The sequence below is a fragment of the Drosophila suzukii genome, chromosome 3, assembly GCF_043229965.1.
Source record: "Drosophila suzukii chromosome 3, CBGP_Dsuzu_IsoJpt1.0, whole genome shotgun sequence".
Taxonomy (NCBI): Eukaryota; Metazoa; Arthropoda; class Insecta; order Diptera; family Drosophilidae; genus Drosophila; species Drosophila suzukii.
In genome coordinates this window covers 56,091,015-56,105,767 of record NC_092082.1, presented here as the reverse complement: position 1 = coordinate 56,105,767, position 14,753 = coordinate 56,091,015, and the positions used below count along the sequence as shown (strand labels likewise).

Here is a 14,753-nt window from a genome sequence, read left to right as displayed (position 1 = left end):
CCCTAAATAATGTGTCATATAACTTGCACACTTGAGGCGCCTTAGCGAAATGCTTGTACCAGGCATAAAATAACATTTACTTAATTGAAAAAAGAAGACTGTTGAAATATATAACAGTAAAACCGGAAAGTTTTGTTTCAATCGAAAATTTCTTTACTTCCCAAAAATAATCGCCAAATAAATCGATTTTTTTAAACTTCTAAAACAGGCTCCCCCCTTAAAGTTATAATTTAACTAAATAGAGTGCGAGAGGGATGGAAATATATTCATACAGAAAATCGGCTTCTTACGAAATTTCACTAGCGCCACATAGGTTTCACGTTATGTAGCGTGTTAGTAAAATTTCGTAAAAAAAAATTTTAAGAAAACGTCCCTTAAAGTGTCAATATCTATCGGCTTTGCAAAAATGTTTTGAATCGTTAGCAGAGTAACGGGTATATGATAGTTGAGGCTCTCGACTATAGCGTTCTCTTTTGTTTAAAATATATGTGGTAAGTTAGTAGGAAGTAATAGTGTCAAAGGGGAATAATAATAGAATAATTAAGAAATCAAAACCGGTGCACAATTATCTACAACATTCAATTTTTCTTTATTAGCAATTCGGTCGCAACGCTGGAGAACTTATAAAACAAGCAGCCAAACGTCAACAAGAACTTAAGGATCCCCAATTACGGGATGATTTAGCAGCTGCTCGTGCGATGCTTAAGAAGCACTCTACCATGCTTTTGACCGCATCAAAAGTATATGTTCGCCATCCAGAACTAGATTTAGCAAAAGTGAATCGCGATTTTATTCTGAAACAAGTTTGTGATGCTGTGAATACTATCAGTGACGTTGCCCAAGGAAAGTCATCCCAACCGACAGATATTTACAGCGGAGCAGGAGAGCTGGCTGCAGCATTGGACGATTTTGACGTAAGAAAAAAACAATAAGGTTTAAGATGTGCATTCCAGATAATGTATGGTATATATATTCATTATTGTGAATAGCAAAATTTGTGTATCATAGTTTTATAGCTTAGGCTGGGGGTTGGGTTTGGGGCTGGGTTGTTTTACCGAAAACGAAGTATATGATATAGTCGACCTTTTTTTTTTAAATTTGTTTTGAAACTCTGAGATATTAAAAAAATGATGTTCCTAAGAGTAGTAGATTTAAGGTAAAAAAAACACCAAACTTTAATTCAACAAATTTTGTTATTATTTTTGTGATAAATCCTATGGGAGCTATAGGATATAGTTGTCCGATCTAGTTCCGTCTTATATTCTACCTTCAGTAGAAAATAGACTTTTGAGAAATTCATCCCAATAGCTTTAATACTGAAAGACTAGTTCGCGTCGAAATAGACAGGCGCACAGACGGACTGACGAACATGATTAGATCAACTGGGTAAAGTAGCCATCCGGTGGACTTGATAACTGGTGACAAGATCATCAGAAAATTATCACTTACATTTTGTATGTTAGTGGATCTCAAAATCTACTGCATAGACAAAGGAATTAGGAAACCAAAAAACAAATAAAATTATGGCTAAGATTTAAAAAAAAGCTTTTTTTTTTTGCGTTTTTTAATTTTTAAATTTGTAAAAAATAATATTTTTTGTTATCGTGCCCACCGGCTTTCAAGTCGTGGTTTTAAGAAAGACGCGATTGAAGTGTGTTACGTCAAGCTAAACGACCTGAAGAACCTAACTTTCAAAGACTATATCTTCTAAATTATTGTTCCGATCGAATTGATGAAGTTTTGGGAGTGTAATATAGACAACTTTAACTAAACAATGGGAACAATAAAGGATTCCCTCCATATGTATGGAAATCTACTCTGACTTAGGGACAGATTAAATATCAATGTTAAGGGAAGAGCAAAATAGAATGAACAATTCATGAGTATACAACTTGGTATTCTGTCAGGAGCTGGTGAAAATAAGAGCTTGACAGTATCAAGACTCTGAAGAACATCAGATACATTAATCACTGGTTTGATAATAGAGTTCAAATGAGGTAGTGGGTATGGATAATCTTTATTTATAACACTATTGCATTTCGTATATGTCGATTGAAAACAAGAAATAACGTTAACTTCGGCAAGCCGAAGATTGTATACCCTTGCAGTTATAATTATTAAATTTAACTCGAATTTCTTAAAAATACAAAAAATGATATTCCCAATAGTATAAGATAATATGTCAAAAAACACCGAAGCTATAATTTGTTGTCATATTGTCGTATTATTTACCCAATTTCCACCCAATTTTTCGATCGTTCCTATGGCAGCTATATGATATAGTAGTCCGATTTTGATAAAACTAAATTCGAAATTCCGAACTAATTAAAAAATGTTATTTTCAAGCGTAGGAGTTTATATGTTAAAAAAGACCAAAGAAATAATTTTTTAAAACTTCTTTTACCCTCTGCAAGGGTATAATGAAGTCCGAACACAATTATAGAGTATTACCGAAGCATCTAACTAAAAAGCAGCAAGGGCCTATAAGTAGTACTAAAGGGCATAGAGTCTGATGTAACACCAGCATAAATAACTAGGGCGTTAGAAAATAAGAACTTAAAGCAAAATCACTTTTCAACATTTTAAACAAGGAAAGGAAGCCCCAACCGCTATTTACGGTAGCACTCGAACCAGACAACAGTTCTCTTAAGAAAAACAAAGTGCACGATTTCTTAAAAACGACACGGCCAAATTCATGCATTTTTTCAATCTCAGCTGACAGAGATGCCGTTGATAACCTTGCTAGTATTAGAGATAAAGTGTGTCAAAGTCAGTATTTTTTTCTACCGTCAAAATAAGAGATGAAAACTAGTTTCCATTGGCACGAAATGAAAAAAATAATTTATTAAATGTAAGGTGTATTTATATCGATCTGGCAAAACCGACAATTATATAGAGTTACCGCAGTTTAATTGTTACCATTTCACGCTTTGAGGTTGAATTCATAGGCGACTTTCGTGTGTTGTCCAATTCATGAAACGGTGTTTATGCACACACGAATCAGTCCATGTCATGAAATGAAAGCGTAAAATGGCCATCGCATAAACGCAGTATATTACATCGTAGAATCACTGTATCAGAACCACACAAACGCTACGGACTTGTACAATATGTGAATTGTCAAGAATATGTGCATATACGGTCATACTGCATACTGCGCCCAATGTGTGTATCTTGTGGAGAGCTTCATGACTCCGCATACTGCCCATCGAGCAATGACGATCCTCGCACTTAAAGGTGCAGCAACTGCGGTGGCAATCACTCCGCTAACTAGGGAGTTTGCCCAATGTATAAGCAGTTGAATAGTCGAATCCATCAGGAAGTGACTACGACGCGCTCTGTAAACTCATGGTTTAATGCATCTAAATCAAACCCAGACGTATTTTTTTTCGAACGGATGTGAATACCGCGGGACATGTCACCTTGCACGAGTGAAGAACAAGATACACTCCATATAGACAATTGTATGGGATGTCCGTATTTCACAAGTGATATTTTTTTTTTTTTTTTTTTTTTTTTTAAATGCTTTGCTATTTATTTATTGAATCTTCTCCCTTTGAATACTAAGAATAAGTGTATCAAATCTTTGACTAATTAATCTAACTCACAGTCATATGACTTATGTTGTGCTAAAGGGGCCCGAATGTTATAGCTGGCTTGGCAGGTCGTTGCGTTGTAGACGGGATCGGCTGGAAACCCAAGTCAAGCCTCTTGCGAGGCGATTAGGGTGCACAGAGAGTTTTTCGTTGTAGGACGCTTTTTGTTTGTCTATTTCATCTTTTACGGTAAGAATGCTTAGGTCCCTGTGGATGTTTTGGTTGCGAATATACCATGGTGCCCCAGTGATAGTTCGCAGGATTTTCGATTGAACGCGCTGTATAATGTCTATGTTGCTTCTGCTGGCGTTCCCCCATAGCTGGGAGCCATATGTCCAGATGGGCTTGAGAGTGGAGTTGTAGAGCAAAACCTTGTAGTCCAGACGCAGGGGCGAACGAGCGTTTAGAATCCAGTGGAAGCTGCTGGCCTTTAGTTTTAGATGTACTTTCTTGCGTTCGATGTGTCTTCTCCAGGTTAGTCGTCTGTCAAGGTGGACGCCGAGATACGTTACATCGTTGACTTGGGGAATCTCCGTGTTGTTCAATAATAGTGGAGGGCATGTTTGCCTGTTGAGAGTAAACATTATGTGTTTACATTTTTGTTCATTTATTTTAATCCGCCAATCAGATAGCCACCTCTCTACTACGAGGAGGTGGTTTGCTAGCTGTGTTGTGGCTCGGCCTGGGCACCTCGAGCGACTTAAAATTGCGGTGTCGTCACCGAACGTAGATGTTATTAGCTGCTCGTTCGTGGAAATATCCGCTGTGTATAGGAGGAACATAGTAGGCCCTAGCGCGCTTCCTTGCGGGATGTCGGATGTCGGATGTTGTTGTATTGCACCTTACTGCGAAGGTCCTGTTGTATAGATACGACTCAAAAAGCTTGTGAGTGTAATCAGGTAAGTGTGTTTTGATTTTGTGCATGAGGCCATCTAGCCATACTCGATCGAGGGCTTGAGATACATCGAGGAATATTGCGCTGCAGTATTCCCGATGCTCAAAGGCTGTGCGTATTTCTGATGTTATTCTCTTAACTTGTTCGATTGTTCCATGGTTTTGACGAAATCCAAATTGATGAGCAGGGATAACATTGTGTGCTCCTAGATATGGTAATATGCGAGTTAGAAAACATTTTTCGAACAGCTTAGACAGACACGATAATAAACTAATTGGTCTGTAGGACGACGGAATTGTGTGGTCTTTTCCGGCCTTCGGTATCATAATGATAATAGATTTTTTCCATTTTTTCGGATAGTAGCCGAGAGTTATAATCCCATTGAAGAGCTTACAAATAACCTCAATGGCAGAGTTTGGAAGTTCAATTAACATTTTTGGGGTTATTTGGTCACCGCCAGGGGCCTTTTTCGGTTTCAGTTCCCCAATGACTTTCGCGGTCTCCTTTGGCTTAAACAATGGTGGTAGGGAAATAGATTCAGATTCGATTTGTGGTAGGAAAAATGAACCAGTGGCAGGGTTCGGCTGGAAGACTTTTCTTAGATGTAAAGCAAAAGTTTCGGCTCTATCTTCGTAGCTGGGGGCCCAGATGTCAGATGAGTTTCTTATCGGAGTGACTGTTTCGATTGGAGAGCTCAGATTTGGGTGAGCCCACCACAGAGGATGTTTTGTACTGGTTGGCGATAGTTTTTTAATGTACTGCAGCTGTGCATTTTCTGTTTCTTGCTTTAGAGGTCGATTTAGTGAGCGAGTGGCTTCCTTAAGACGTTGTTTTGATGACGGCGATCTGTTGGTTTGCCAGGCTTGTCGCAGGCGCCTCTTTTCTAGGACCAACCGTTCAATTTGCAGATTAGTTTTGAAGTGGTTGGTTTGCACGTCCCTGCCTTGTGGTGTTGAGATAGTGGCTGCCTCCACGAATACTTCTTCAAGAGCATCGGTAGAGCAGTCGATGTCCGCTTCGATGTTGAAGTGAAGGGTTAATATGATGTGTGAGCTTACATACTTTTTATATTTTAACCAGTTGGTTCTGTGCGACGTCAGCCTGAGGGGGTGATCTGTGGTTTTTGTGCTTTGAAGAAGAGTTATTAGTACTGGCGAATGGTCTGACGACAGGTCCGAAAGCGCTTTGGCGCTTATTATATTGCGGGGAATGTTTTTTGTCACCGCAAAGTCTATTAGGTCTGGAACTTTCCTGGGGTCTGTTGGCCAGTATGTGGGGCTGCCAGGGGAAACATAGTCTAATTTGTTGTTCGGTTTTATGATTGCATTGTATAATTGCCTTCCTTTGGGAGTCACAAGGCGTGATCCCCAGTGCGTGTGTTTGGCATTATAGTCCCCTGCAGCTATAAAGCTGTTTCCAAGCAAGTTGTAGAAGTCCATGAATTGTCCTTCAGAAATTGTAAAGCGAGGCGGGCAGTAGACATGGTGAGGTTTCCGTTGCCTGACTGCACTTTGATAGACGTGGCTTGCAAGTAATTAGTTGAAAACCTTTGGTGAAAGTGGTGCTTGATGCGTTCCCTGATTAAGATGCCGGTTCCGCCGTGGGCTTTACCATCTGGATGGTCTGTGCGGTGGAAAGTGTAGCCTCTTATTTGGAAGTTGTATTTGTTTGTGAGGTGCGTATCTACCAGTAGCATAATGTCGATATGATTATCAATCAGGAACTGTGTTACTTCAAGGTTGTGCCGTGAAACGCCATTGGCGTTCCACATTGTTATTCGTAGATTTGCCATCTGATTATTTGGACTGCTTAGCTGCAAGTAGCTGTAACACCATGTTCTGGTTTTGAACCAGTGTTTGCATGGTCGTTTTCATGAATGACATGAGTTCCATCATACTTTGTTGCATGGTGACCATCATAGTTTCCAGAGTGCTTTGCGACTGTTCTTGGATCTGCTGAGCGTTTCCTAGATTAGACTGGAGTGGGTTTTCCGCCCCCGATCGAAGGGCATCGGCGTATGAGAATCCCTTCTGGGTATTTAGTTGACCAAAGGAGGATCTTGCAGCCGTGCCGAAAAATACTTCCGGCGTCGTACGCGAGTACGCATTTTGGGTATTCTGATGACGCGTTGCTATCACTTTTCGCATGCGGTCCTTCATCTCCTTGTAGACCGGACAGCCCCTGTAGTTTGCCGTGTGGTTACCTTGGCAGTTAACGCATTTTTTTTTGGGGTCTTCTTTGTTGGCAGGGCAGTTAGCCGAATTGTGGAAGTCTCCACAAGCTACACAGACTGTTCGAAGCGAACAGTATGCCCTGGTGTGTGCATACTCCTGACAATTTGTGCATTGCATTGGGCCGTTCCTTTTATGTGGCTCTTCCACGTTAATTCTTCGGTGCAATAAGTAGTGCAGGTTATAAATGGGGTGCACTTCATTTTTCTTCAAGACTCTGCTGTCTGCCTCCAGCTCGACCCTGAAGAGTGGTTTCGGCTCTTTTTTCCTGTTTATAATGTTACTGACGTTCTTTGCAGAAAACCCTTTTTCCTTGAGAGCATCGATAACTTCCTTGGCGGTTACGTCGGGCTCAAATCCTTTTATTACCACTTGCAGGCCCTTGCTGCTTTTTAGTTGGTACGTGTAGTAGCTTTTCCTAGCTTCCTCCAGGTATTTGGATACTGCTCGGAAATGTTCTTCATATTTGGTCTGAAGCTTGGTTTCATGGATATCCCCTTTTGTGAGCGGAACAACATGAAAGTTTCCGTCTCCGGTCAGCGCAACAATTTTGTTGACCAGGGCGTTCGAGATTTTCTCCCTAATGTAAATTGGTGGGGGCTTAGGTTTCGGTTGGGTCTCCTGAGCCCGTCCTGATTCATTTTCTGCTAGAAGCGCAAATCGATTGCTGTCGGATCTCCCGGGTAATATATCTTCTACTTGGACACGGTTTATTTTTGACTTGTTACCTACCGCGGTGTTCTGCGGGCTAAGCTTACGCTTGATATGGATGTGATAATGCAAATGAAAATTTTTCGAAGTCACTCGGGCGTCACTTGTTCTTATACACATTGGTCGTAAGGCCAATCACCTGCCGGGGACACGTCCCACGTAAAATCACTTGGGAAAATCACAGCATTTCCATTGAGTTTTAGCTTACGAAATCACTTGCAAGTGACACGTCCCAAGTGAAATCACTTGTGAAATTCAGAATATTTCCAATTAGTTTTCACTTATGAAAATATAGAACTTAAAGTACATACATTTTTATTTTTAATTTCAATTAAAAAGTGTTTTCTGGTTTTCTGTTAAAGGACAATTATTGTTAGTAAGCCTAGTTTTATGTTACGTTAATTTGCTTTTTACATTGAGGATCGCCTTCCTTAAACATTTGCCCGGGTTCTCCGAGTCCTTGGCCAACGCTCCTAAAAAAATGTATATGGGCTTAGTTTAAATAAAGCGTTTTATTTGTTTATTTGTATATTTACCTTTTAGAGCTGTGTATAACCCTTTGCGGGATTTTCAGTGGCGCAAGACATTTCATCATCCACTTTCGGCTAACGGAACCCATTGAATATTTTCAAAACTTACGTACTTTAAACTGAGATCGATGCCTAATATCTTAAACTTAAAGAAACGATTAAAGTAACTCTGCTGCGCACAATTTAAAGGGATGCTTCCCTTTCTCTTTCAATCACTCAAACACTCACTCACCAAGTCTTCCTCTCACCCCTTTGCTTGATTTCATTTGTTTTCTCTTCGCTGTTGGCGCGTGCCACTGCACCTATACCTTTTGTAAAGCAATAAATACCGACTATATAATTTTTACTTCTTGAGTAAAGAATACAATACAAATTATTTAAAATGTTAATATTAAAAGGTTTTAAATATTTGAATCAATTTTAACGGACTAATTTTCTATAACTAAACTAAGAAATTATGTTGTAATGATAATGTATAATACGTAAACATAACATTATGAGTAGATTTAATTTATTTAATTTTACTATAATCAAATAATTACTTGTATAAGACAATATTAGTTGTTTTTTTCGGTATACAATAATGCTTCTAAAATATTAGGGCATTCACATGTCGCTGCTTCTCGAACATTTTTCCGCCGAAATGTTACTCGCTAGCCGAAGATAACATAACTCCGCGAGCGCCGAGTGCCGGCAAATTAGAAGACAAAGAAAGATACGGAAATTTCCGAATATCTGTCTCTCTTTGTTGCAATACCGTTTTCGTAGGCAGTCTTCTACGCTGCGCCGACTTCTCTGCTGACGTTAACAGCGGCAGGGGGTTTATGTACAAAAAAAAAACAAAAAGGTTTTTGCCATCAGACTTGTCACGGCGTCCCTACGTCGTTTGATTTTGACTCCAAGTCCTTTACAAGCAAAAATGTGACATTTGCCAGCGCTTTAAAATCTTCCTCAATAAATCGCACTCAAAAGCACCTCAAAACAATATCAGCCTATGGAGCAGCAACAAAACCACTTAGAGGCTATGTTCTCTTACTTACAGCTAGCCTTATGCATGCATCCAATGCGTAATCAAAGCCTATTGTTAAAAATGTTGGTATCACATCAATCCAAATAATCAATGTCTTCAATACGTATATCCACGCAGAATGCTAACGGCGTTTTACAGCATAAACTTAAGTTATCTTAAGTTCTGCTTGACAAACATATCGACGTAATGTTGCTCTTAGAAACAGATCTTACAAATAAATATAACTGTAACTTAAGAGGTTACTCCTTTACGCAAGAAACCATCCCGATGGTAAAGCACACGGTGGGACTGGTATCTTAATTAGAAACCGTATTAAGCACAACCACTACAAGGATTTGGCAACTATATATATTTAAGCCACATTAATAAGAACAAAACTGGATATGGGTAATCAACTTACTCTAGCCGCAGTGTGTTGCCCCGTCGTTTCACTGTAAGAGAAGGTTAGTTTATGTAGTTCTTTAACTCATTAGGCGAGCATTCCATATCAGCAGGTTACTACATGCCAAGCACATACACTGGGGATCACGCCTCGTAACTCCAAAAACTTGACCACTCCGTCATTCAATAACCGAAGATTAACCGACTGGATTGGCTTCACATAAAACCATTTGGATCTGCTATAGGAAATATTTAACCTCTCACATTGAGATAAATCCTGTACTCTATCTTGAAGCTGACATCGACAACTTTGGAGTCCACCTTTGCCACCGCTGGTCGCATTTCAACTCCTCACACTGCTTACTGCAACTCCTCAAACTGCCTTACATGTAAAAGAAAACAAATCAACAAAACGACGAGAATGGCAGTCTCATAGGTCGCCATTTGCACGACAAATATTAAAAGACGCCTACCGCAAACTCACCAAAGCGTTAAAGCAACTATAAGCAAATACCCAAAGCCGCTATTATAGAGCAATTATCAATATCTTCCAAAAATCACTCTCTGTTGAGCGCTCATCCAACCCTATGTAGTAGTAGGCGGCTGGGCCCGCAGTGATGAAGACAGAGCCAGAACATTTGCAGAACACCTTAAAAATGTGTTCCATCCAAATCCTGCCGCAAATCCATTTACACTATCGCCTGTAACAAATGACTCTCAGCTTCAACGCAAGTTAATAAAATTTCGAAGAAACGAAATCGCTGGTATCATCAAAAATCATCTGGATCCGAAAAAATTTCCTGGCTCTTACCAAATAACTCCAAAAATTATTATTGAGCTCTCATATTGCGCAGTTTGCACTATCACACAGCTCTTCAATGCCATTAAAAGACTTGGCCACTTTCCATAGAGATAGAAAAAATCAGTATAATAATTATACCGAAACATGCCAAAGATCACACGTAAAGACCATTAAGCTACTATCATACTTATCCAAACTCTTCGAAAAATTCGTGCTGGCACGGATGAAGTAATTTCTAAGAATCTTTAATAAAACATCACAACAATTTGGGTTTCGTGAAAAACACGGAGCTATCGAGCAGGTCAATCGCATAACTTCTGAAATACGGTGCGCACTCGAAAATAGATTTTGATTTTTTAGATGTTGCCAACGCATTTGATATATTGGGTTGGCAAGAAAGTCATGTCGTTTTTTTTCAATATTTTCAAAGATGATTTATTTATATCAGGACTTATAATTAATCAATTATGTATTGGCCGTTTTGTTCGACCACTAATGACCATCTCTCGGGCAGCTGCATAATTCCGCGCTCGAAGAACTTTTGGTCTTTTCCAGCAAAGAATCGAGACAAGTGGTTTTCGACAGCCTCATCTGAATCAAAGTTTTTACCATTCAAAGAGTTTTGAAGAGAGCGAAACAAATGGTAATCTGAAGGTGCTAAGTCCGGACTATAAGGTGGATGTGGTAGCACTTCCCAATTCAGCTCCGTTAATTTTTGCCGAGTGACCAAAGATGTGTGGGGCCTAGCGTTGTCATGGTGAAAGACTATACCCTTGCGATTAGCTAGTGCCGGCTCCTTTTCTTTAATTTTTTCCGCCAAATTGGATAGCTGGCGACAGTACACATCTGAATTGATGGTTTCATTCCGTCCCAGCAGCTCAAAGTGCACTACACCCTTCCAATTCCACCAAACAGACAGCATAACTTTCCTCTGATGGATATCGGCCTTTGATGTGGCTTGGGCTGGCTCATCTTTCTTGCTCCATGATCTTTTTCGTTGGACATTATTGTAAACAACCCACTTTTCGTCGCCAGTAATGATCCGCTTCAAAAAAGGATCGTTTTTAATCCGTTGCAGCAGAGAATAGCAGATGTTGATACGCTTAGTTAGGTGAATTTCCTTTAAGTTATGCGGAACCCAAACATCGAGCTTGCTTACGTAGCCAAGTTTCTTCAAATGGTTTTCAACCGTTGTATGCGACACACTGAGCTTCTCTGACATCTCCCGCGTTGAATAGCGCCGGTTTTCATCCAGCAAAGCCTGAATTTGTTCGTCAAAAACGGCCGATGGTCGACCAGAACGTGGGGCGTCTTTAACTCCAAAATCTCCAAGCCTGAATTTGGCAAACCAGCGCTGACATTGGCGATCACTCATGGCATCTTTACCATACACTTCGCACAATTTTTCGCGAGCTTCGACCGCTTTTTTTCCTTTTCGGAAGTAAAAAAGCAAAATATGCCGAAAATGCTCACTTTGGTCCTCCATGTTTAATTTGCTATAGCTTCCACAAATGTTATCGAATAATTACCAAATTTTCGTCGATAGTACCTAAGACAATAAGCTTTAAAACGATACTAAAAAGTGTGACCCTGGTGCTCGATTAGTCGTAAATAAATTAGATTAAAAACGATTACTAAAAAAAACGACATGACTTTCTTGCCCACCCAATAGATTGGTTAGAAGGTCTCATGCATAAGATCAGATCAACGTTTCGTAATAATATACACAAACTATTAGTATCTTACCTATAAGACAGGAAATTCGCAGTGAAATGTAATTCTGCTATGTCTGACGATTACTCGATTGGAGCTGGAGTCCCCCAAGGCAGCCCACGCTATACGAGGGCAGTCCGTCACTATTGGAAGAGAAATTTACTATCGTGTAGTACATTCTCGTAGACGGCTACTGTCGAAAATTCAACCGAATCGGACTCGTAGTTTTGTTTTGACTGCGTGTGGAATCGGGCGTATCCGCGGATTTTAGAAAAATGGAGAAAGAGTAATATCGGTCTGTGATTCGATTCTTGTTTTTGGAAGAGAAATCGTGCAGCGAAATCAAAGAGCGCTTGGATGCTGTGTAAGGTGACTCTTCTCCTTCGATGGCGACCGTCAAAAATTGGTTTAACGACTTTCAACGTGGTCGCACGTCGGTTTTTGATGAGCTACGCCCAGGTGCCCCTAAAACGGCTACAACGGAGGATAACGTGACAAAAATCTACGATCTCGTATTGGCAGACCGCCGATTGAAGACACGCGAGATAGCTGAGACAGTCGGCATGTCAAAAGACCGCGGTCATATCCTGCATGAAATTTCGGGAATGAGAAAGCTGTCGGCGCGATGGGTGCCGCGTTTGCTCACTCCGGACAACAAACGCAACCGTGAGACCACTTCAGAGCAGTGTTTGACGCTGCTTAAGCGCAATCCGAAGGAGTTTCTGCGTCGTTTCGTGACCGTCGACGAAACATGGATCCACTGGTACACACCAGAGACCAAGGAACAGTCGAAACAGTGGACTTCACCCGGCGAACCTGCTCCGAAGAAGGCGAAGACTGTCTAATCGGTCGGAAAGGTGATGGCCACCGGTTTTTGGGATTCTCAAGGCGTGATCTACATCGAGTACCTGAAGAAGGGCAAAACGGTCACAGGGCTATACTATGCCGAATTATTGGGCCGATTCGCCGCCGAATTGCAGAACATACGGCCCCATTTGGCGAAGAAAAAAGTGCTCTTCCATCATGACAACGCACCGGCTCATATTTCCGCCCTCGCCAAGGCCAAATTGGTCGAATTGGGCTACGAACTGCTACCCCATCCACCATATTCTCCAGATGTGGCCCCGTGTGACTTCTTTTTGTTTCCAAACTTGAAAAAGTCACTCGCTGAACAGAAATTGGCGTCGAATGAGGAGGTCGTCGCCGCCACAGAGGCATATTTTGCAGACCTCGAGAAAACGTATTTTTCAGACGGGTTAAAGAAGTTGGAGCAAGGTCAAGTGTATCGAGCTAAAAGGAGATTATGTTGAGAAATAAATCGCCACTTTTCCAAAATTTTGGTTTTTCTTTTGGAGGCTAAGTACTTATCGGACCACCCTCGTACTTGCCACTTGTCAATACCAATTCTGTATGACACTTTTAAAGCAAATTCGAAAAAACGAATCCATGCATGTAGAGGACTTACTCCATACTCGAGCACATGGGAGTTCTTCGGCGTAAATTTGTCCGATTGAACATCAACGACAGTCATGAATTCTAAGGGCTTCGCTCCACAGATTGGGCAAGACTGCGTCGAATTGGTTTCTGTCAAAATATTAAGAACTTTCCCATTAATTAATGTAATTTTCAGTTCAAAATTTATAGGGAAAACGCTGTTGCTCTCACTTGTAAAACCAAACGGCACTAAATTTTCAATTTCCGAGTCCAGTCGTTTTTACTCTGCTCTGATATGACTTTGTGTTTCTTTTATGAATTCAATTTTTAGAGGACTGCAAAATCGAACAGACTGCGGAGACCGACTCATCCAAATAACTCGACCTATCGAATCCACTAACTTAAGCGGAATTAGTGTTGTCACAAACAAAGACTGATCGAATGTGTCTATAGCTTCCAGTGCCAAATTTTGCTTGTAAGCGCTTTGCCCAGTTGCACCGTCAAATCCATAACTGGCAATTAATGTCAAACAAGTAATAACAAGTTCTGTAATGAGACAGACGCGACAGATTCTGTAATATATAGACCTTTAGGTCTGCATATATCTTTTGCACCAATAATTTGCTTGTAGCTTGCGTAAATATCACAATTTCTCTTTTTACTTTCCAGTCTAATGCTCATGTACTGTTTGCTGGTAAAGCCATTCTCCATCAAAAAATCTGAAGCTTCTTCTGGAGTTAATGGTACAAGCTCAGCTTTCGTTGTTGCTTCCTCCGCGGGTTCAAGCACGCTTTCTTGGCAGCGATAGCAGTTGCATGAGCAAGAAGATTGACATCATTATCATTTTCTGCTGAAACTTCGCAAGCTAATCTATGCTTCAATCGAAAACACCCTTCATCATAGCTTAATCGTGGCCGTCCTCCACTATTGGGCGATTCTTTAATATAGTCTGATGGCTGAAATTGCATTGAAAATGCAAGAAAACATTTTTTTATTCCAGCATCAACATTAGAAACATAGTTCTTAATCCTCTTTTTTAAAGGATCCTATATTTTTTGTTTTAAGTTTCCAATTCGATGCTGCAACACAAAGTTGTAAAGGCTTTCGGCTTCGTGTCCATATGCCAGCCAATACTCTAGCATTTCTACATAACTTGGGTCTATGTTGTCTAGCAAAAAGTTTTTTTTGTAAAATTTAGCAAAAACAAGCAAAAAAGGTTTATGTCATCGTATTGTAAATAAATTCAAGAACAAAACTGCGTTAATAGCTTTTACAATCCGGCACAATCCAACCTATTTTTATTCCACGAAACACGAAAAATGCTATGTTAAAATTGTTTAACATACAACTTTACAAAAGCACATATACACAAATACACATCACATTACACAAATATTGTATTAAACACATAAATTTTACATACCTCCACT

The 14,753-nt window shown here is 40.2% G+C and overlaps 1 protein-coding gene across 3 annotated transcripts in view; it reads left to right on the top strand.

The window, feature by feature from the left end:
* Window positions 1–14,753, top strand: part of alpha-Cat (catenin alpha) — a 154,300-nt gene that overhangs the window by 31,816 nt on the left and 107,731 nt on the right. For 2 of the 3 annotated variants that reach the window (XM_070996779.1, XM_070996781.1), the window contains exon 3: window positions 597–914. The exons of the other annotated variant lie outside the window; for it this stretch is intronic. In XM_070996779.1, coding sequence (XP_070852880.1) covers window positions 597–914 — 318 coding nt within the window. The remainder of the gene's footprint in view (window positions 1–596; window positions 915–14,753) is intronic. 3 annotated transcript variants of the gene reach the window in all.